General features: G+C 43.4%; 2 protein-coding genes across 6 annotated transcripts in view; one reads left to right on the plus strand and one right to left on the minus strand.

Moving 5' to 3' along the window:
- Window positions 1-5049: 5049 nt before the first annotated feature.
- The window catches only part of LOC109882103 (uncharacterized), a 41095-nt gene continuing 22609 nt past the window's right edge, over window positions 5050-23535 (minus strand). For 2 of the 5 annotated variants that reach the window (XM_031831433.1, XM_031831431.1), the window contains exons 2-3: window positions 9325-9995; window positions 5050-8212 (exon numbers count right to left, since the gene is read on the minus strand). In XM_031831433.1, coding sequence (XP_031687293.1) covers window positions 7851-8212; window positions 9325-9995 — 1033 coding nt within the window. In that variant the 3' untranslated portion in view covers window positions 5050-7850. Of the gene's footprint in view, window positions 8213-9324; window positions 9996-10282; window positions 10788-10816; window positions 11427-23535 lie in introns of those variants that run through there. The other 3 variants (XM_031831434.1, XM_031831432.1, XM_031831435.1) reach the window with 3 other exon arrangements.
- prrt4b (proline rich transmembrane protein 4b) overlaps window positions 20570-23535 on the plus strand; it is a 31677-nt gene continuing 28711 nt past the window's right edge. The window contains exon 1 of the mRNA XM_020474191.2: window positions 20570-20721. The gene's annotated coding sequence lies outside the window, so the exon portion shown is untranslated. The remainder of the gene's footprint in view (window positions 20722-23535) is intronic.

Here is a 23535-nt window from a genome sequence, read left to right on the forward strand (position 1 = left end):
TACCAAATTGCATGGTCTACCATGTCACGTTTTTCACTATTAAACCCCGGACTATAGAAGTGCCTGGTCTGGGTCAAAGCTTGAAGTCTCCACTTTACATGAAGTTAAATAGTTAGAGGAAACAGAAGTGTTGGTTGATGGCTGCCGCGGATCATGGCAGAAGTGGATGTCAAGAGTAGGCACTCCATGAGGTTGAAGTGTCAAATGTTAGGGCAATCCATTGGATCTCCTATGTGGAGGCCATTAAAAGAGTGGAGGGAGCTAGTGTCGTGAGTATCGAATCACATTGAGTTTGAGTTTATTTTAATTTTTACAGGGACAGTGCACATTAATCAACATTTCAGTAAAAGTGCCGGTTTTAGCCAACCGGCTAATTTTCAACCGCAGTCCCTGGGCAGGTTATTAAAAACAATTACAATATAAACAATAGCAACATAGAACAAGCAAGACATAGCAACATAGAACAAGCAAGACATAGCATACAGACAGAGCAACATAGAACAAGCAAGACATAGCATACAGACATAGCAACATAGGACAAGCAAGACATGGCATACAGACAGAGCAACATAGGACAAGCAAGACATAGCATACAGACAGAGCAGCATAGGACAAGCAAGACATAGCAACATAGGGCAAGCAAGACATAGCAACATAGGACAAGCAAGACATAGCAACATAGGACAAGCAAGACATAGCATACAGACAGAGCAACATAGGACAAGCAAGACATAGCAACATAGGGCAAGCAAGACATAGCATACAGACAGAGCAACATAGGACAAGCAAGACATAGCAACATAGGGCAAGCAAGACATAGCATACAGACAGAGCAACATAGGACAAGCAAGACATAGCAACATAGGACAAGCAAGACATAGCATACAGACAGAGCAACATAGGACAAGCAAGACATAGCAACATAGGACAAGCAAGACATAGCATACAGACAGAGCAACATAGGACAAGCAAGACAGAGCAACATAGGGCAAGCAAGACATAGCATACAGACAGAGCAACATAGGACAAGCAAGACATAGCATACAGACAGAGCAACATAGGACAAGCAAGACGTAGCATACAGACAGAGCAACATAGGACAAGCAAGACATAGCATACAGACAGAGCAACATAGGACAAGCAAGACAGAGCAACATAGGGCAAGCAAGACATAGCATACAGACAGAGCAACATAGGACAAGCAAGACATAGCATACAGACAGAGCAACATAGGACAAGCAAGACGTAGCATACAGACAGAGCAACATAGGACAAGCAAGACATAGCATACAGACAGAGCAACATAGGACAAGCAAGACATAGCATACAGACATAGCAACATAGGGCAAGCAAGACATAGCATACAGACAGAGCAACATAGGACAAGCAAGACATAGCATACAGACAGAGCAACATAGGGCAAGCAAGACATAGCATACAGACAGAGCAACATAGGACAAGCAAGACATAGCATACAGACATAGCAACATAGGGCAAGCAAGACATAGCATACAGACAGAGCAACATAGGACAAGCAAGACATAGCATACAGACATAGCAACATAGGGCAAGCAAGACATAGCATACAGACAGAGCAACATAGGACAAGCAAGACATAGCATACAGACATAGCAACATAGGGCAAGCAAGACATAGCATACAGACAGAGCAACATAGGACAAGCAAGACATAGCATACAGACATAGCAACATAGGGCAAGCAAGACATAGCATACAGACAGAGCAACATAGGACAAGCAAGACATAGCATACAGACATAGCAACATAGGGCAAGCAAGACATAGCATACAGACAGAGCAACATAGGACAAGCAAGACGTAGCATACAGACAGAGCAACATAGGACAAGCAAGACGTAGCATACAGACAGAGCAGCATAAAACAAAAAGCAGCAAGACAAAATTCATAAAAGCAACAAAGTGTTTCCACACCTCACAAGCTACAGACAACAGACAACATGGAGAGCGGCAACACACAGCTAGGGACCATTACATATAGAATTGTGAGAATTGCAGTACATATCCTATCAGTGCCTAAGTACATATTGTGACAGGGACGGATTGCTGAACGGGCCCACAGAGAATGTGCCCCAGGGCCTTTGGGTTGGGGCCCTTCTGGAGGTCGGGGAGCCCCCAGATAGCATATGATAGTAACATGTGGAGAATAGCAGGAAATTTGCTTTAAACTGCAACATTTTCTCTTAGCCTCATAACAAAATGTGTAGAATATCATTATAAACTGCACCTTTTTCTCTATGCACCATTGCAAATGTGTTGCAATGCAGGAAGTTAGCTGATGTACCCCCCCCCCCCCCCAAAAAAAAAAATATATAGAAGCCCCAGGGCCCCCAAGAGGTAGTCCGGCCATGTATTGCGAGGTCCCTGGCTACTCCGAGCCCAAAGAGCAGACTATAGCCTCCTTTTGTCAAAATGTCTGCTTATATTTTGCTGTCAGCACCTTACCAGTAGTTCTGTTATAATGAAGAAACTGACACTGGATTATACATCGTTGCATGAAGCAGCTGTGATAGTTTTAGTATGGAGCATCACTTCGACAAACTGTACTTGCATTGATTCTCCGTCAGTCATGGATCAGCTTGTTCAATACCAGCCTTGGTTGTCTTCATCGTCAGTCCTGAAATACAGGTTGTCACTATTGGGGCGTCAGGTACTGTAGCCTATTTCTATTTTTTCATTTAACCTTTATTTAACTAGGCAAGTCAGATAAGAACAAATTCTTATTTAAAATGACGGCCTACACCGGCCAAACCCGGGCCAATTGTGCACCACCCCGTGTGACTCCCAATCACGACCGGTTATAATTCTGCCTGGATTCAAACCAGGGCGTTTGTAGTGACGCCTCATTCACTGAGACGCAGTGCCTTAAAACGCTGCCCCACTCAGGAGCCTAGCGGTTAAGAGCTTTGGGCCAGTAACCTAATTGTTGATCGCTGGTTTGAATCCCCCAGCCGACTAGGTGAAACATCTGTATGTGCACTTGAGCTAGGCTCCTGTTAAGTCACTCTGCATAAGAGCATCTTCTAGTTGCCACAAAGTCATAGTTATGGCTAAAACCCACCTGTTTCAAAAATGTATATTCTTAAAAACTAATTCTAAACCTAACATTATGCCTAACTTCAAATTAAGACCCCCCAAAAATTTGTGGTTTTCATGTAATTTTATGATAGTCCATTTTGACTTTGTGGCTGTGGTAACTTTTGACAACTGAAATAGGACCAGAGATGGAAGAAGAAGTGAGACACCCCACTTGCTGTTTTTTTCTGGTTCATAAACGTCACAGAGACGATGCGTGCTCATCGATGGGGCAGATGTCCGTGTGTTATGATTCTGGAAGGTCAGATAGCTAGCAACAATGACAAGAAGCTGCCATGTGGGGAACCGTAGGCTCATTGTACATATTGTTATCGATACCATGTCTTGTTTTGAGGTGTTTTGACTCTTGTCTATGCGAATAATAGCTAAAATTCACTAGCTAGCTAACCAAAACTGTAACGATGTATTTGAGGGACAACAAGTACTCATGTGGTGGATGAATCAGAATTAGTTGGGTAACATAAGTAATTAAGATGTCATATCTGCATAATATTCTTATGTGATGTACTTTTTATTAGAATATATTACTAATGACTCTGGTGTTGGCAGTTGCATTTCTTCCCTCAGCTGGGGCTCAGTCACTTAGGGCCCAGAGAGGGGAGAGGTCAGGCTTGTCTTTTACATGTCTCTGGTGCTAAGCAGAATATCAGAAAGGGAAGAGGACAGGATGGAACATGGTTTTCATATGTGAATGTGTCTTTACCTATTCTTAAATCATGTGAAGGGATGGTGTGATTAATGGGGAGCCAATTACTTGTCTCCACAATGTCTGTGCACAAGTCACTCCCTCCTTTGGCAGTGGAGGGAGGTGTGTGGTAGTGTGTGGAACCATTGTATGTCCTCCCTGATGTTGCACTTATCCTGGGATAGTGTATGACCTAGAGGCTCACTCCCCTCAGTGAGTTTGTCCGGGAGAGGGGTCAAGAAGGGGTTTCACTTGAGATGGGAGTATCTAGAGTTGACAATTGTGTTATGCCATTGGATGAGGTAATGGTTCTGTGCTATGAAGTACCAGGAACAAGATTAGAACCTCGTCTTAGGGACCAAACTGAACGATAATTTATAGCGAATGTTATCTGGCTAAGGGATACTCCTTTCTCAATTATAAAGTCCCTTTGTGAACTGTTCCTAAGATCTGTGGTTCGTCATGTGTGTTGAGAGGGGTGTATCTTGGCTATAAAATATCTTTATACTTCTCTGTTGTGACTTCCAATGGTTCATTAGCGATGGCACATCTTTGAAAGTCAAATGCTATTGCAAAGCTCTTACTATTATTAAATATGATGTTTAAGTATAATTCAGACTGGAGTGTGAAGTTTGTAACTCTTGTTGGGGAATAATCAGAATTGTTTGGTAACATAGGTAAGATGTTTTATATTCATCATATGTTTGTAAGTTACTTCTCATCAGAATGTGTTTGTATAATACTGTGGTGGGGTTGCAGTATCTGTTCTATGTCAAGACTAAGTTGCTTGGGCCGGAGAGAGGGGAGAGGTCAAGCGTGTATCTCTTGGCTCCACAATGTCTGTGTGCCAGTCAGTGTGTCTCTGTGATCTTGTCAAGATAGGATGGATTTGATATATGCCTGTTGATATGGGGGATTGGTTTATGGTTTGAGAAAATAACATAGTTTAGGAGACAAAGCTGAACGATTTATTATGTCTATGCTGTCTGACTATGTGTGTTTTTTGCTATTAAAGGATCTCAGCTGCAATGTGTAAGGGACTCTCAAGAGTATTCATTGATAGACACTGAATTGATCTGAGAGTCACAGGGTTGTGAAAGAGCTCATATAATTAAAGATGGACTTTTATAACTAACTCTGACTTGTGTGTGGTTTGCGCTCATGATTTGGTAAATAGAGGACATTTCCACGACATTCTCCTCATTTGGTAAAGCGGAAATAAGCCACCACACTCATTGTGCACATTTATTTATTAATTTCAATAATGTGGAAGGGATCCTTTGATTCTAAGCCAACCCAGCCTGTTTTGCTACATCAGTTTTGTTACTAAACAACCCATCTGTCTATGAAAGTCAATTAACTAATGTTAAGTAGACAAGAACCAGCTCCTACTGCATTGATGTCTGTGCAAGACACTGACTTTTTTGCCTCCAATGGTAAACGGCCTGAGTAAACTCTTAATTTATCCACCATGTTTGATAGGACTAGTGTAATTCGTCGAAGGCAGCACACACATGTGAGGTCAAGGAACTTTGATTACAGATGTAAATACACTATTCTTAACTGAACTTTGGATTAGACAGTAGATTGGTTTGGTGTATTTGAAACTGTAGGAACTGTAAAGTTATAATTTAATTTCCTAATAATTTTCTAATTTCTTAACCTGTCTGTTTGCTTTCATTTTGGCAGAGGAACTGGGCATATCAGCATAAACCACAGACCCCTCCTGTACTCCCTGTCCCCCATGACTGAGTGGCCATGCACATCTCCAACTCAATCATCAAAACGACACAACGGTGGTAGGCCTGATTACCAACGAGACGCCCTACAGGGAGGTGAGGGCCCTGGCGGAGTGGTGCCAGGAAAATACCCTCTCCCTCAAAGTCAACCAACTGAAGGGGCTGATCGTGGACTTCAGGAGACAGCAGAGAGAGCAGGCCCCATCTAGTGTTCATGCATCAAACACGCATAAGACAACATCTGTGCAGAATCCTTTTGGCCTGATGCTCATAGAGTTGATAAGCATGAAGATGTCCAGAGGTCTCATACCCTCCATCGTAGGGGCTGGTGGTGGTCCTCGGAAGAGGTCTCATCCCCTTCCTGTGGTCCACATAGAACATGAAACATGACATAATACACAACATAGACAAGAACAGTTCAAGGACTGAACTACATACATTTAAAAACAGCACACACAGCCTACATATCAATACATTCAAAATATATGGGTAAAATAGGGAGGAATAAGTTGATCATTAGCTAAAATGTTTGTTGTCTGGGATGAGATTTGAACTCTCAACATTTGGGTTGCTAGACTTTTATGTTATACGCCCACCCATCCAGCTACCCTACTTTCATGGTTGCCGTAAGTAAACATCTGTCTTATGCAACCATACTAAACATGACATGGTATACTAAATACTGGATTTGCCTACAGAATAATCAAACTGCTCTAAGACCAGTTGTAACAACAGTGTTCATGCGTCTAACAGTCTACCAATTTTATTCTGATACTATTTGACCCATTCGTTTATTTTCTATCCTTATTCAGTCTTCTTTCTGCACACTTACTGTGTGCAACGTAGGATAAATGTACAAAATACTATTCCTGTAGCCTGAAGTCTCGGACAGGATTTACCAAACACCCAAGGCACAACGACCTTAACATAGTAGAAGGGAACCCCTGACTAAACAAACAGAGCTTACGTAAATAATGTGGGCCACAACTGGGACTGACAGTCCAACAAGGCTACATTCACAATATCAACAGTTCTACCCTGTTACATGTGCATGTGTGTGTGTGCCTGTATTTATGCATGGTTCAAAGTCTCTTTGTGCCGGTGCCCGAGGTTAGGCACAGGTTGTTCCTCGATGCCAAACCCGTGTGTGCAGTCAACATCACATGGCAGTTCACAGCATGTACCCTTGGCCGTGATACGTCGTCACATACTTAACTTTGCTTCCTCATAAAGAACACTCAGTTTTGTGAGACCAAAACAGACTTAAAAAGTTGAATACAAAGTAGATGAAATATGCAACAGGTGCCAGAAATACCTGATAAGAAAACCTCCCACAGATTGTTTGGCACTCACTACTCATTGAATTGACAGGCATGAACTCTCTCTTTTTTTCCCACCTCTCTCATATTATCTCTTCCTTATCTCCTGTGTTTCTTTTCTATTTCTTTCCTTTCGTCATACCCTCACACTCCTTTCTGTATTCTTCCTCTTCAGTTCTTCCTCATCTTCAAAATGTTTCCTCTCCCTCTCTCTGTACTCCCTGTCACCAGCTATTGAGAATGAATATATACTCATGTAAAAACAATTACAATCAATATTTACAATAAATACTAAATAAATCTATTGCGAATCAACGTATAGTGAGTTGTGTCTGTCATGTGTTTCACCATAAACACAGTGACCTTGCTGTTAACTGGTGCGTATGGACTGTGTCATGGACAATATTGTGTAAGCTCACATACAGATATAGTAACTTAATTTGATCACTCTTGTTGCTGAGAATTTTTCAGGAAATGAAGATGAGCTTCGTGATTTACATACATTCACAGAAAATTTACTGAAAACCCACACTAACACAATTATATTAACAGTACTGCACTTTTCATGTCGCCAACTTTTAATAGCCTGACCACTGATCAAGAAACATTATGGACTAAACATTCATTATTTTGCTACGACAATGCAGGTCAAATTAAGATCCTATATCTGTACAAATAGATAATAATACGTAGCACAGTCAAAACACATGCTAGGAGTTAGGATTGGATATGTTGTTATTATAGCAACAGGGAAGTAAAACTAGAGTGTTGAGGGTTTGATTCCCTCGTGACCCATATGCTGAGTATGTGTCAAACAAGTTTCTATGGATAAACGTTTACATGCTACATGACTACACTATGTTATACTATGTTATAATATTGTTATAACATCTGTTATAACATTTGTTTTGGAGCATGAGTATGCCGGAGTTATTGAATTATCAAACCCCTCAATGTGATTAGCACATTAACCATTTACATCTTAGCCCTGAGGGGGGCGATGTTGAGCGAGTGAAAAAATGTCTCCAGTGTTGAGAGGTACTCCTCCGGGTGACAGCGCAGATGAGCAGCGTGCACAGACTCCTTCCACTTCCTGGTTTCCACAGCAACGCCCCGCTTCCTCCAGAAGTCGAGGACTGCCTCCATGGCGACGGGGTCGCACAGCGCGTCGTTCTCGCAGAAGAAGAAGAGCGCCGGGGCGGTGACGGGGCTGTTGTAGAAGACCTGGATTGACTTGTCGTAGTAGTACACCGTCTGGGACTTGAAGAGCCAGAAGTAGAGCAGAGCGCTATATCGCACCAGGGGCTCGATATGAGGGAACAGGGTCAGACCCAGGCCTGAGGCACACACAGACACACACAGGTTATTTTATTTACCAGTCAAGGTTAATTACATTTCAAATGATTTTCTCTGCCACACATCCACACACAAACTAACCCATACACACATCCACACACAAACTAACCCATACACACACCCACACATAAACTAACCCATACACACACACACCCACACACAAACTAACCCATACACACACACACCCACACACAAACTAACCCATACACACACCCACACACAAACTAACCCATACACACACCCACACATAAACTAACCCATACACACACACACCCACACACAAACTAACCCATACACACACACACCCACACACAAACTAACCCATACACACACCCACACATAAACTAACCCATACACACACCCACACATAAACTAACCCATACACACACACACCCACACACACACCCACACATAAACTAACCCATACACACACACATAAACTAACCCATACACACACCCACACACAAACTAACCCATACACACACCCACACACAAACTAACCCATACACACACCCACACATAAACTAACCCATACACACACCCACACACAAACTAACCCATACACACACACACACCCACACACAAACTAACCCATACACACACACACCCACACACAAACTAACCCATACACACACCCACACATAAACTAACCCATACACACACCCACACATAAACTAACCCATACACACACCCACACATAAACTAACCCATACACACACCCACACACAAACTAACCCATACACACACACACCCACACACAAACTAACCCATACACACACCCACACATAAACTAACCCATACACACACCCACACACAAACTAACCCATACACACACACACACCCACACACAAACTAACCCATACACACACAAACTAACCCATACACACACCCACACATAAACTAACCCATACACACACCCACACATAAACTAACCCATACACGCACCCACACATAAACTAACCCATACACACACCCACACATAAACTAACCCATACACACACCCACACACTGTCTCAGCAACAGATCCCTCTCCTTTCTCAGAGTAATAATCCAAACTGACAATCCTACCTCCTTTCCTTCCCTTCTCTCTCACCTTTAGCCATATGCTCCAGCGACCCGACCACCATGCTGTCATAGACATGTCCTACGACCCGTTGGGCCAGGCCTGGGTACTTGTGTGGCTCCCTGACCATCTGGCTGAGCAGCTGGGTGAAGGTGTACCCGCCGATGGAGAAGGAGTGGACGAGAAGGGGGCGACCTTTGAAACGCGGGTCTCCCAGGACCTCCAGGACCTCAGCTCCATACTCCAGCCCCCAGCGAGGCCACAGGAAGTGCCACACAGTGCTCTCCACAGATAGGATGTCCAGGCCGTGTTCCAGGTAGAGGTCCCGGTACTTCGCCATGGCCCCCGGTCGGGCGCCCAGCCACGGGAAAAGCAGGAGGAGTGGACGGGGGGAGGAGGAGGGCGAGGGCGAGGATGGAGAGAGGATTGGTACATCCAAAGTGGAATGGGTGAGAACTGAGGAAACGTCGTGGTGAGAGGGCAAGTCTGGGAGCAAGGGGGTGGAGAGGGAGTACGAGGGTGAGGGAAAAGGAGTGTCTAGATGGGAGGAGGTGGGGGAGATGGTGGGAGGAGAGGGGGCAGGGGTATCGCCCCCTGGTGTCCGGCTGGTGTAGTAGTAGGTGATGCTTCTGGTGACCCTCTGGGCTATGAATCGCCCCTCTCCCACTATCACAGACATGTCTGGCCCAGAGTGGGAGTTACTGTGGTGAAAGAAAAGGGGAAATAATTAGAGCAGGATTGGAAGTTAAGTTACACAGGGAGAAAACTGCCTCAGTGTCAGTCTGTGCCTTCATGCCAACTCTTTGTCACTCATTGTCATGTTTGGCTTGACGATGACAGGTGTTGGCAAGACCATAAGCAGATCTGGGACCAGGTCAGGAAATATGAGCAAAACAAAAAAAATGAAATTCACTTGAGGCATAACCAATATACCTCAACTGAAATGAATGTATACCCTACATACACAGTCATGTGCACACAGACATACATGCAAGGTTGTGGGATCCAGCTTATGGGGATCAGGCTTGACTCATTTGGTTAGATGTAGATAGTAGTCTACAGATACAGACTCAGTTGGTTGTGCAGCTGCTTTCCCCTTTTCTTGTAATAATTGCTCAACCAGTCTGTGACTGCGGTTGTGGGGAACCTTTTTGGGGGGTGACCCTTTTCTTTTTAGCCCACGCCTCCCAAAAGGTCTGTAGGCACAGCCCTGCCTTGGACCGCATTAGACCTCAAAAAAAGCAAAGAAAGTATATGAATTTTGTCAACTTTAGACAGTTCACACAAACGTTTTAAGCTTAGGACAGTTCAACAACACAACCAAGGGTGCAGCCTGTCCATGTGGTGATATGTGTCAGTCTTACAGCAGTCTTCAATAAAGGTTCAATAAAAACACAAATACAGGTCCATTTTGATCAGAAACAGACCTTTGTTAATATGCTCTACTACTTCATGCCAAATAACTTATATTAGGCAAATAATGAAATGGTTAAATAGCTCAGCATCTGTCATTTCAACATACCCAGTTTCATGCAACTTCTTCAAACAAAACTAACGTCACACAGCAGGCAGCGTTCATAGCGTTCTGCAACTGTACCCCATGAAGAATTTGAGAATCCTCATAGCAGTTGAAAATCTGCCCACCCTCCAAGGTCTTCTTTCTGTGAATTAACCTCTTTAATAGATTCGAGCATTCATGAACCGTCCGTTATAAACGAACTCGATAGGGTTGAAAATAACCGCAACTTTCAAGATCCTGAGTTTATTCGATTCTGCGCCACCCCAGTCCTTTTCCGTGTCCTGTTTTTGCTCGTGCCCTTCGTTTCACTTAGTGGGCGCGCAAAATCAAACTCAACTGCATATTTAGATGCGCATTCCCGTTTGCCGTAAAATGTCAAGATATCGGTCGGTTGTCACGGTGTCGCTGTCCACGGACAGAAATAATATTATCGGACCTGTCTTTCCGTTGCATTTTGGTACTGTTTGAACTGTCATCATTACATTGTAAATAATTGTAAATGGATAACCTATTTATCATAGTTTCACAAGTGGCATCGGGCGCGCGCCGCTCTTCCACGTTCTGGCTTCATACATTGTAGACAATGAACTATTGAACAAGAGGAAAATACAGTTTTTCGCTTGGCTGTTCGACAGAAGCACATATTTCAAAAGGACCTCCTCTTCCTGGCAAGAATGTCGGTGTCTATCCTATGTTATTTAGGCCATGACAGCAGATCAGTGCTGACAGGACATACTGGAAAAGTAGGCCTATGTCATTTCACCTAATTTAACCTTCCGTCGTCAAAGTAGATAATAACACGACAGTATGCACACACCGCAGTACATAATGCTGTCATTATGTGTTATTCTATTGGTCATGATGAGGGATTGTTAGCAGACATGGAGAAAAGTACTTGTTCTGTTCTAGATGCATACCAAAGCAATTCCCTGTGCTGCCACATGGTGGTGCCAGACACCAAGTACATTACTTGGTCAATTGTCGTCAAAGTGGAAGTTCAGGCCTCGTTTAAATATAGAAAGGATTTCTCCTTTCCTAAAGTAATGAGGATCCTATCATTACCTCAAGGAAGGGAGGGTGGGCTACTGCATTTTTAGGGGATTTAAGCAAGGCGTATGTCTCATCATTGGTAGAACTGATGTTGTTCAGTTCTGGTCCTAGGGACCGACAAGGTATGCAGGCTTTTGACCGAGCCCAGTACTAACACACATCATTCAATGAATCAGGTGACTGATTATTAGTTGTTTTGTTGAGTCTGCTGTTTTAATGCTGGGTTTGAACAAAAGCCTGCACATGTGGAACTGAAGAACATTGAAAAATGGAGGCATCACAGAGGATATTCTTTCTATGGCTGAAACTATTCCTGGACTATGGTTAAGAAGTTGGAATTAAAGGAAGTTCATATTCAACCGGCAGAATGACTAAGTTTAGGCATTGGGGATCTAAATGATTTAAGGTTAGGGTTAAGCTTAGTTTTAAGAGTGAGGGTTAGATTAAGGTTAGGTATAGTTTCAGTGAGGTTAAGGTAAGGGCCAAGGAAAGGCATAAAAGTTAACATTGCGTTCTCAGGTCTACCACCATCCGTCGCTATTCATTTTATGTAAGTTAAATATACACTGTATAAAGTGTGAAGTTTGAAACTAGAGGCATAATCCAGATGGAACCGATGTTCTCAATGGAATCCTATTTTTAGTCATCGGCTAAACCCCAATTTTACCTTGGATTTATTTAATCTGCTTCTGTGAAAATGGACCATAAAGAATGTAGCTTGTTTTAAGAACCACAGCAACTTAGGCTGCAGCCTTTGAGCTACAACTGGGTCTGGCTGGGCCTATTTAATCAAAAGCTTGAAGTGTGTGTGTGTGTGTGTGTGTGTGTGTGTGTGTGTGTGTGTGTGTGTGTGTGTGTGTGTGTGTGGTCTAAACTCACATCAGAATGAAGTGCACACAGGTAGTCATGTCCAAATGCAACACTCTTTCCGTTGCTTTGAAAGCAAGTGAAACTGAATTAATTCAAACTCCTTATAGAATGTTTTTTTAAATATAGCTACCTGGACACACCCAACCTCTTCGTTTCCATAGAAACACACCAAGTCCCTAGTTACTGTTGCTAAGGAAAGAAAATCCCTCTTTGTTTAACCTTTAATCAATGATGATGTAATTAGCTCCATTATGTTATAACCATTGACATACATTGTTATACTTCATTTGGAGATAATTTACTACTATAAGAATATATTGAAATTGGTTATAACATATGCAATGAGCTAATCCTAATACCATTAATGAGAGGTTTATTTTGTGCTTTAGCTGAGGAGGGTCCCATGTACCTCAAAACCCCCATCCCACTTTATCACTCTACTCATTGGGGTTTCACCAGGGCCATGTGTGTTGTCAGTTGGATTGTGTGTCTGTTGTCAGCGGAGCTGTGTGTGTGTGTATGTGTGTTGTCAGTTTGGCTGTGTGTGTGTGTGTTGTTATTCCGTGGCGTTGACGTGTGTTTTTGAAAGCCTGAGATTTCCTGTGTCGGACTCAGCAGGATCACTTTCAGGAGCAGTCAGGCAGATAAATGTCAGAGTCCCAGAAAACACCTCCTAGTCCCCCTGGGCCCTGTCCCAGAAGTGCCGCCCTCATGCCTTCACCCCACCTCACACGCACACCCTCCAACAACACACGCCCCCTCCAGCCACTCCCTCCGGACTCCCCTCAGCCCCCCACCCCTCCCCTTCCCTTCAACCCAGACCACTTCTGTTGCTTTGGCATATTCAACCAGACTTTTTTCCCAGCAGTCATTTGTAACGCTCGTCTGAAGAAGAGGACCAAAGTGCAGCATGGTACATGTTCATGATTATTTATTCAAACTGAACAATAGAACAAAAATACCATAGTGGAACAAAACCAAACAGTTCTGTCTGGTGGAAACACAAAACAGAAAACAACTACCCACCAAACACAGGTGCCTAAGTATGATTCTCAATCAGAGACAACGATAGACAGCTGCCTCTGATTGAGAACCTACCCGGCCAAACACAAAGAAATAGAAAACATAGAAATAAAGAAACTAGAACGCCCACCCTAGTCACGCCCTGGCCTAACCAAAATAGAGAATAAAAGCCTCTCTATGGCAAGGGCGTGACATCATTGTTGCTCCATGGCCCCTATTGTTGAGAAAGAGAGGGAGGGTGAGAGGGATGGGGGTGGAGAGGTAGAACATTTGCCCTGTCTATTCTTTGGCTAGAGGATCCACCCACAGAGGGGTGTGGACATTCCACTGTGGCTTCCTGTTTTCTATTTCTATCCCTTTCTTTCCCTCTTTCATTCTCCCTTTCACTCTCTCTCTCAATTTCAATTTAAGGGCTATATTGGCATGGGAAACATATGTTTACATTGCCAAAGCAAGTGGAATAGATAATAAACAGAAGTGAAATAAGTAAACATTACACTCACTGAGTCTGTAGATAGTCAAACGTTCCTTTCGTTTGGGTCCGTCACAGTGGTCAGGTATTCTGCCACTGTGTACTCTCTGTTTAGGGCCAAATAGCATTCTAGTTTGCTGTTTTTTGTTCATTCTTTCCAATGTGTCAGGTAATTATCTTTTTGTTTTCTCATGATTTGTTTGGGTCTAATTGTGTTGCAGAGAGAGACAACACAACACTACACAAAGAGAGACCTAAGACAACAACATAACAAGGCAGCAACACATGACAACACAGCATGGTAGCAACACAACATAACAACAACATGGTAGCAACACAAAACATGGTACAAACATTATTGGCCACAGACAACAAAAGGGCAAGAAGGTAGAGACAACAATACATCACACAAAGCAGCCACAACTGTCAGTAAGAGTGTCCATGATTGAGTCTTTGAATGAAGAGATTGAGATTAAACTGTCCAGTTTGAGTGTTTGTTGCAGCTCATTCCAGTCGCTACCTGCAGCGAACTGAAAAGAGGAGCAAACCAGGGATGTGTGTGCTTTGGGGACCTTTAACAGAATGTGACTGGCAGAATGGGTGCTGTACGTGGAGGAAGAGTGCTGCAGTAGATATCTCAGACAGGGGGGAGTGAGGCCTAAGAGGGTTTTTATAAATAAGCAAATGCTGCTGTCAAAGTACTTCTGCCGTTTTGTTTCATACCTGGTAAATTAATCTACAAAGTCAAAGAACTACTAATCCTATTCCACCTCGCGCTGCAACACTGCCTGGCTGTGCCCACGTGAAGAGCTGAGTGAAATATTCATTTTTAGAAGCGCTGAGCACAGGCATAAAAGTTGGTCTAATTTACTTGAAAGGAAAGACTACTGAAGTGAGACGGTGTTGTTGTGGTTCTTGGCTAGTTACATTGTTTTGTTCACAAGCTAGGTTGTTTTTCTATGTTTGAGTTTTAAATGCTAGGGAAGAGGTGACAACGCTTCTAATGGTCAGACTGAAAGTCACAGTCACAAACATGACTCTAGTCGCGCTACCACGGTAACCTCCCGACCTTAAAGGGGGCAGGTGAAATGTTTTGTCTCATCTGTGATATTTTGGTTAAAAGACTCAGGTCACAAAACATTTAATGAAACATTATAAAACTGGGTGGTTCGAGCTCTGAATTCTGCTTGGCTGAAAGCCGTGGTATGTCCAGGCACTCTGTGTTGTGTCGTACTTAGGAACAGCTCTTAGCCATGGTATATTGGCCATATACCACATCCCCTCAGGCCTTATTGTTTAAATATACCACATTAGTTACTTCTTACTAGTAATACATTTATTGTTTTAGAAACATTACAAAGCATGTTAAGCAATTTTCTTTGTCTTTTGGTGTAATTATTGTGGCCCAAAAACATTTTGTCTGGTACTTGCCACAGTGGCTAGTGGACCAAAACGTTTATTTGAAGCCCTGATTATAACACATACATATACACACAGTTAAGCGTATACCAGTACACACACTCTCACATACACTTGCACACAGTACATTAGAACTTACATAAACATAAGAACATTTCTCTCTCTCTCCCTCGGTATGTTATCTCTATCTCTCTCCCCATCTCTCTCTCCCTCTGTATGTTATCTCTCTCTCTCTCCCCATCTCTCTCTCCCTCTGTATGTTATCTCTATCTCCCCATCTCTCTCTCCCTCTGTATGTTATCTCTCTCTCTCTCCCCATCTCTCTCTCCCTCTGTATGTTATCTCTATCTCCCCATCTATCTCTCCCTCTGTATGTTATCTCTCTCTCTCCCCATCTCTCTCTCCCTCTGTATGTTATCTCTATCTCTCTCCCCCTGTATGTTATCTCTATCTCTCTCCCCATCTCTCTCTCCCTCTGTATGTTATCTCTCTCTCTCTCCCCATCTCTCTCTCCCTCGGTATGTTATCTCTATCTCTCTCCCCATCTCTCTCTCCCTCTGTATGTTATCTCTCTCTCTCTCCCCATCTCTCTCTCCCTCGGTATGTTATCTCTATCTCTCTCCCCATCTCTCTCTCCCTCTGTATGTTATCTCTCTCTCTCTCTCTCCATCTCTCTCTCCCTCTGTATGTTATCTCTCTCTCTCTCTCCCCATCTCTCTCTCCCTCTGTATGTTCTCTCTCTCTCTCTCCCCCTCTGTATGTTATCTCTCTCTCTCTCCCCATCTCTCTCTCCCTCTGTATGTTATCTCTCTCTCTCTCTCCCCATCTCTCTCTCCCTCTGTATGTTATCTCTATCTCTCTCCCCATCTCTCTCTCCCTCTGTATGTTATCTCTATCTCTCTCCCCATCTCTCTGTATGTTCTCTCTCTCTCTCTCCCCATCTCTCTTTTTCTCTGTATGTTATCTCTCTCTCCCCCCATCTCTCTCTCACACACACACACACACACACACACACGCGCGCGCGTCTACTTGCATAATCAATCTCACTGATACATATGCACTTTGCCCTTGCATGAGACATAAGCCATATGCTGGAACACTGTTGTGCATTTTAAGAGACCACACACACACACAGTACACACAAACACACACAGTACACACACATATTGGATTTTCCTCCCTTAGATCATCCTTATGAAAGGTTCCATGTACACTGTGACAGTTGTATTAGACCGTGGTAGTGGTGCCACAACTCAGTCACTTGGTTTCATGTGCCTCTGGTGACCTTTTTTAGTTGACTAGTACACACTCACAATGTACAAAGAATATTATATTATTTCCAAAGTATGCATACATATTGCTGTAGGGAAGACACACACCTGTATTTAAGAAGCTTAAAATACCCTCTCCTTTCATTTGACTGTGTTTGTATTCATGTGTGTGAAGGAACTGCATCAATATTCACAGGATATTTTAATATTGAATAGAATCCCATTACATTGTCCGCAGATACCAGCGTATATATTGAGACATGCAGGCGTAAAGCACATACACACACACACACACACACACACACACACAGCACAGCACACACACACAACCCTTACCCTCCTAGACAACAACAACAGATAACATAAAAGCAGACTTCAGGCCTACTTCAACAGCATCAAAACACTACTGAAATAGATCCATGGCAAAAGCGTATGTTATCCTGTGTTCTAATAAAAGGAACAGAGGGAAGGGGCAGTGGAGCTATAGATGGCACAGCTAATATGGACCGTTCCACTCTATTGTTTCCTTCAAACAAAGCAACTTTATGAACCTCACAGGCTGCCATTGTTTTATACTGTCCGGATGCAAGGAGCCTAGGGACGGGTCGGAGAGAGAGTGAACACACACACACACACACACACACACACACACACACACACACACACACTGCCTATTCTCTGGGGGAAACGTCTGTCTACCTCCTCGTGTCCTAAAGACGCCAGTCATTGTCGGGCAGTAGAATCACCCCGACACGCACAACAACTCCATCAGATACCAATCACATGAACATTGGTAGGCCAAAGGGGACTTCCATATCTCAGCAAAGGTTATTGTGTGTCAATGGGTTATGTTGTTGTCTTCAGAAAGTCAGTGCTTTGGTCAACTGTTCAATACATCTTCATACTGTACATACTGTAGATGTGTGTTGGGATTGGATTATGATCGTTGTTAGAGCCATGCCCTAAACACTGGCATTTAAACACACACACACACACACACACAGGCAGATCAATGCTTGTTTGACTAGATCGCTCTAGACAGAAGCTGAAAATTCCAACGCAGACTACTACGGCCTCATGGGAAATATTACATTTTCACCTCACCAGGGACCGCAGGCTGGGCTTGGAGCCCATTGCTGAGCCCCTGGTTACCATTAACATGCTCTGCACAGGAGGTCTACATAACTGCTGTGTGATGTTTAAAATCAAGCCCCTTTGAAGCTGCTTGTACTACTTAGGATTTGTATTACAGCACTATCAGAAAGGAGAGTTTGGGGGAGGCAGACTCGTATTATGTTGTTACAAATATTATATATGAATTAATGAAGAGATGGAGCTGTAGCCAGGTTGGATTTCTTTTTTCTCCCACCTTTACTTAACCAGGTAAGCTAGTTGAGAACAAGTTCTCATTTACAACTGTGACCTGGCGAAGATAAAGCAAAGCAGTGACGACACAAACAACAACACAGTTACACATGGAATAAACAAGCATACAGTCAACACAATAGGAAAAAAGAAACTATATACAGTGTGTGCAAATGACGTGAGGTAGGCAATAAATAGGCCATAGTAGCGAAGTAATTGCAATTTAGCAGATTAACACTGGAGTGATAAATGAGCAGATGATGATGTGCAAGTAGAGATACAGGTGTGGAAAAGAGCAGAAAAGTAAATAAAAACAATATGGGGATGAGTTAGATAGATGGGCTATTTACAGATGCACTATGTACAGCTGCAGCGATCGGTTAGCTGCTTAGATAGCTGATGTTTAAAGTTAGTGAAGGAGATATAAGTCTCCAGCTTCAGCGATATTTGCAATTCGTTCCAGTCACTGGCAGCAGAGAACTGGAAGGAAAGGAGGCCAAAGGAGGTGTTGGCTTTGGGGATGACCAGTGAGATATACCTGCTGGAGCGCGTGCTACGGGTGGGTGTTGTTTTCGTGACCAGAGAGCAGAGATAAGGCAGAGCTTTACCTAGCATAACCTTATAGATGACCTGGAGCCAGTGGGTCTGGCCACGAATATGTAGCGAGGGCCAGCCGACTAGAGCATACAGGTCACAGTTATACCTAGACACGAGAGCTCATACCTCAATAGACAGCTACATCAAAGATGTCCGCGCCCTCACAGACATCCAGTGGTGGGTGGGCTGGCGGCCATGTTGGATGTACCATTTGGAATGCTCAATTCATTTGATGTTCATCAGTAGTGCGTTCAACAAGGCACAGGTCTGTGGAACGTTAGCTAACGTTAACATTCTGGATTGTTCAATCAAACTGTTCAACAGTAGCGACTAGAACTAGCTAATAAAAGCTGAAACAGTTGATGTTGAACAATTACCTGTAATGTTTCGTATGGCACAGCAGATTAGCCTGAACCAGTGAACACAATTAATGTGTCGTACTATTCAACTTCAAGGGGTATTATTCAACAATACAAATCAGCATAGCCATTTTTTAGGAGACCTCTAAGTTGCTACCATAACTGTAATGGAATGGACAAAGGTCAAATGGTAAGAATAGAAAGGTGGCTCAAGGTCAAATCCGTTATTGAGACCATAATATGTCCAACGGGTCCGAACCAGGAAGGCGTTCAGCATGGAGGAGACCTGGCTGTTCAGGAAATGATGTTTCCTTGGGCTGGGAACCTCTGATTGTTTCTATATTTAGTCAATTCCTGAGGATCTACAGACGGGACAGGAACAATCATCTGGGGAATGTTGGACTTCACAATGACATTTCTGATTGGACATCTTAGATCTCAGACTGGCATCAAAGATAAGGCGGCCAGAGTTTGAAAAATTGACCTTTCTGAATCATGTCAAAGGTGAACTTCACAGACCTGGAGGCATGACATAATGTGAGGGTTTAGTGTGGTGTGTGTGTGTGTGTGTGTGTGTGTGTGTGTGTGTGTGTGTGTGTGTGTGTGTGTGTGTGTGTGTGTGTGTGTGTGTGTGTGTGTGTGTGTGTGTGTGTGTGTGTGTGTGCAACTGGATAGCAGACCAAAAGTCCCTGCAAGGATAGTAAAACAAATAAAAAATTCTCCCTCGTGGGGACATTTCCCATGTCTCCATGAGGACAAAGGCTATTTTAAGCTTAGGGGTTAAGTTTAAGTTTAAGTTAAGTTTACAATTAAGGTTAGGAGTTAGGTTTAGGGTTTGGGTTACAGGTTAAGGTTATGGTAAGGGTTAGTGAAAATAGGATTTTGAATGTAAATTCATTTTAGGTCCCCACGAGGATAGAAGAACATAACGTGTGTGTGTGTGCATGCATGCTTGATCATGTTCAATAGAGTACACTGTCAAAGTGTGTGTACATGTACATTAGCTTGCTAATACATTTGTGTCTGTTGTGTACTTGTAAGTGTGTGGGATTGAGTGTACTAGACATTCTTGCCCGTCTAACTATCTAGTGGCCAGTGTCCACACTGTAGAGAGACTCTCCTAATGAACAATTTGCTCAGTGAGGTGTGGCCACAGGCATTGTCACAGAGCTTCACACTGGACTACTTATGCAGGGGGTTAGGGGCAGAAAGAGAGACGGGAGGGAGAAGAGAGGCTGACAGAGAGGAGAGGGAGCAAGAAGAGAGAGAATTAGAGAGAGGGAGCCAACAAGAGTACGAGAGGGAGAGAGAGAGAGAGAGAATATAAGAGAGAGAGATAGAATAGGAGGGAGGGAGAGAGTGAGAGTGAGTGCCTGGAACACAATTTCACACACATTCACACACACAGGGAGACAGATCTCTGCTGCAGCTCCCTGCTGGATTTAGTGGATTCACAACCTCTTCCCTTTCACTTGTGGTTGGGTGAGTGGCTCTCTTTTATTCTGAACACTTTCAATGGTGTGCGTGTGTGTGTGTGTGTGTGCTTGTGTGTGTAGTTTATGATCCTCATGTATAGAGAAAAAAGGTAAAAAGCTGTTAGAGAATGACACACACACCGTCACCGAGACGACACACTCTTCCTCTACAGCCTTTATAGGTAGACTCACTCTTACAGAAAAACACACTTTCTACAAGCTCACATTTGAGGGTGTGGATTCAGCTGCTCAATATCTCCAGATGACATGACACACATTCTTCTATTACAGCCTTTATAGGTAGACACACACACACACCTGTGTAGACAAGCAATCCCAGGCATACATTAACACACACACACGGAGGCAGCAGCTGAGGCTGTTTGACTAGCATCAGGAGGAGTGGAGGGAAGGAATCATTCTGGGCTAATTCTGCAGCACAGCCATGGTCAGCAGTGTGTGTGTGTGTGTGTGTGCGTGCATGCGTGTAGGGTGTTTGAACTGAAGCAGATGTGACAGGGGTTGCCGTGGCAAGCATTTGTGTGTTTTCGTGCGACTGTAGCTGTGTGCATATGTCCCCTGTGTGTGTGTGTAAAGCACATATGTACCATTAGGATCAGCGGTAGCAGCACTCTGGTAAAAGCAGCATAGCAGACCACTAAGACCCTCACATCACAGGATTAGCAAGACGTCTTTTGCTACGGTCGTCACCATGGCAAAGCTAGTCAGTGGAACGCTGGTGTCTGAGTGGGTGACGCTTGTCATAGGCAGGTTCGTCACATTCATTGACTCAAAGGCTAAAACTAACGTTGGTGTGATGTTCTAATAACTAGGTATTCACAGGCAGGTAGGCTATAGTTCACTCTGTCAGTAGTAAGGGCAGTGGGGAAATGGGATACCAGATAAAGGCTGGATGAACATAGGATCTATGATCAAGCAGGTTGAATGGTTGAATACGTCATGGGGGAACGGTATTCAGATTAGGTGAATACCTGAGATGTAATATAACTCTTTGGGGAGTATAAAACGGGTTCTGTTCTTACTTAGATACTAATGTTAATCAAGCAAATTTCAGTCATGATCCGAGATTAACCTAGTTACATTTGATAGACCACAGATGGCAAGATGTTTAGTTGTTCATTTTAGTGCGACACCTGATCAGATTGAAGTACCACTGGATGTAATAGGAAATGGTGTTGGCTCCTCTAGCTGCCATGACTGTGACTCCTCTGGACCTGGTCAGTCGTGATTCAGACCTGTTGGATCCTAGCCTGGTGGTTGGCTGCTGTTCTGACCAGTAGGTAAACCAGGACACAGGAGTGGTCACAGTCAATAACCACTGGGGACTATTGACCGTGACTGCCCGGCAATGTCAAATCCATTCTCTGACATACTGCATCTGCAGGCTGGGGTCTCCATCTCAACACAATTCAACTGACCCTTTAGAAATAGGAGAGTTTACCATTATTTTCAAGTAAGATTTTATCCGACTCATGGATTGGATTTGAAGTTGGAATGAAATGAGGTTGGAACCTCAATTTGGACTATGAAGCATTCAAGCTTCAATGACATACAACACCAGGTGTTTCCCTAAAAGGACAGCCAAACATTGGCTAGCTTGGTTTCAGAAAGACAAGCAGTGATGTGGAAAATTAGATGGTTGTTGATCCTCACTCTGAGTCAACAACATCCTGGCTGCCAGACTTTAGTATGGACCCCCTTGTGTTACGTCAACAACATCCGGACTGCCAGACTTTAGTATGGAACCCCTTGTTTTACATCAACAACATCCGGGCTGCCAGACTTTAGTATGGACCCCCTTGTTTTACATCAACAACATCCGGGCTGCCAGACTTTAGTATGGACCCCCTTGTTTTACATCAACAACATCCGGGCTGCCAGACTTTAGTATGGACCCCCTTGTTTTACATCAACAACATCCGGGCTGCCAGACTTTAGTATGGACCCCCTTGTTTTACATCAACAACATCCGGGCTGCCAGACTTTAGTATGGACCCCCTTGTTTTACATCAACAACATCCGGGCTGCCAGACTTTAGTATGGACCCCCTTGTTTTACATCAACAACATCCGGGCTGCCAGACTTTAGTATGGACCCCCTTGTTTTACATCAACAACATCCGGGCTGCTAGACTTTAGTATGGACCCCCTTGTTTTACATCAACAACATCCGGGCTGCCAGACTTTAGTACGGAACCCCTTGTTTTACATCAACAACATCTGGGCTGCTAGACTTTAGTATGGACCCCCTTGTTTTACATCAACAACATCCGGGCTGCCAGACTTTAGTACGGAACCCCTTGTTTTACATCAACAACATCTGGGCTGCTAGACTTTAGTATGGACCCCTTGTTTTACATCAACAACATCCGGGCTGCCAGACTTTGGTACGGAACCCCTTGTTTTACGTCTAGATCATTATCTGAGTAACATTGTAAAACATGGTCCTGAAGAAGCCATTTCATACTTGGATACACTCATTGATTTAACTGATCAGGTCAAACGTGAAAGGTTTTGTTTAGAAATAGTCTAGCTTTTAGAATAATATATTTGATCATTAGGAAATACTTGTGTACTAGTATGCACATATTAGACACATACTGTACTGTGAAATACTGAGGAAAAATCTTAATATTCAGTCAAATGTAGGATTAAATGATGGATAATAATGTCTCATTATTTCTCAACAATCGCCAGGAATGAAACCAGTAGTATTACCCATAGGGAAGCTTCCCCAGACACAGATCAAGCCTAGTCTGGGATCAAAAAGGATTCGCAATGGAGATTCTCCATGGAAAGCA

Source organism: Oncorhynchus kisutch, linkage group LG9 (assembly GCF_002021735.2).
Source record: "Oncorhynchus kisutch isolate 150728-3 linkage group LG9, Okis_V2, whole genome shotgun sequence".
Taxonomy (NCBI): domain Eukaryota; kingdom Metazoa; phylum Chordata; class Actinopteri; order Salmoniformes; family Salmonidae; genus Oncorhynchus; species Oncorhynchus kisutch.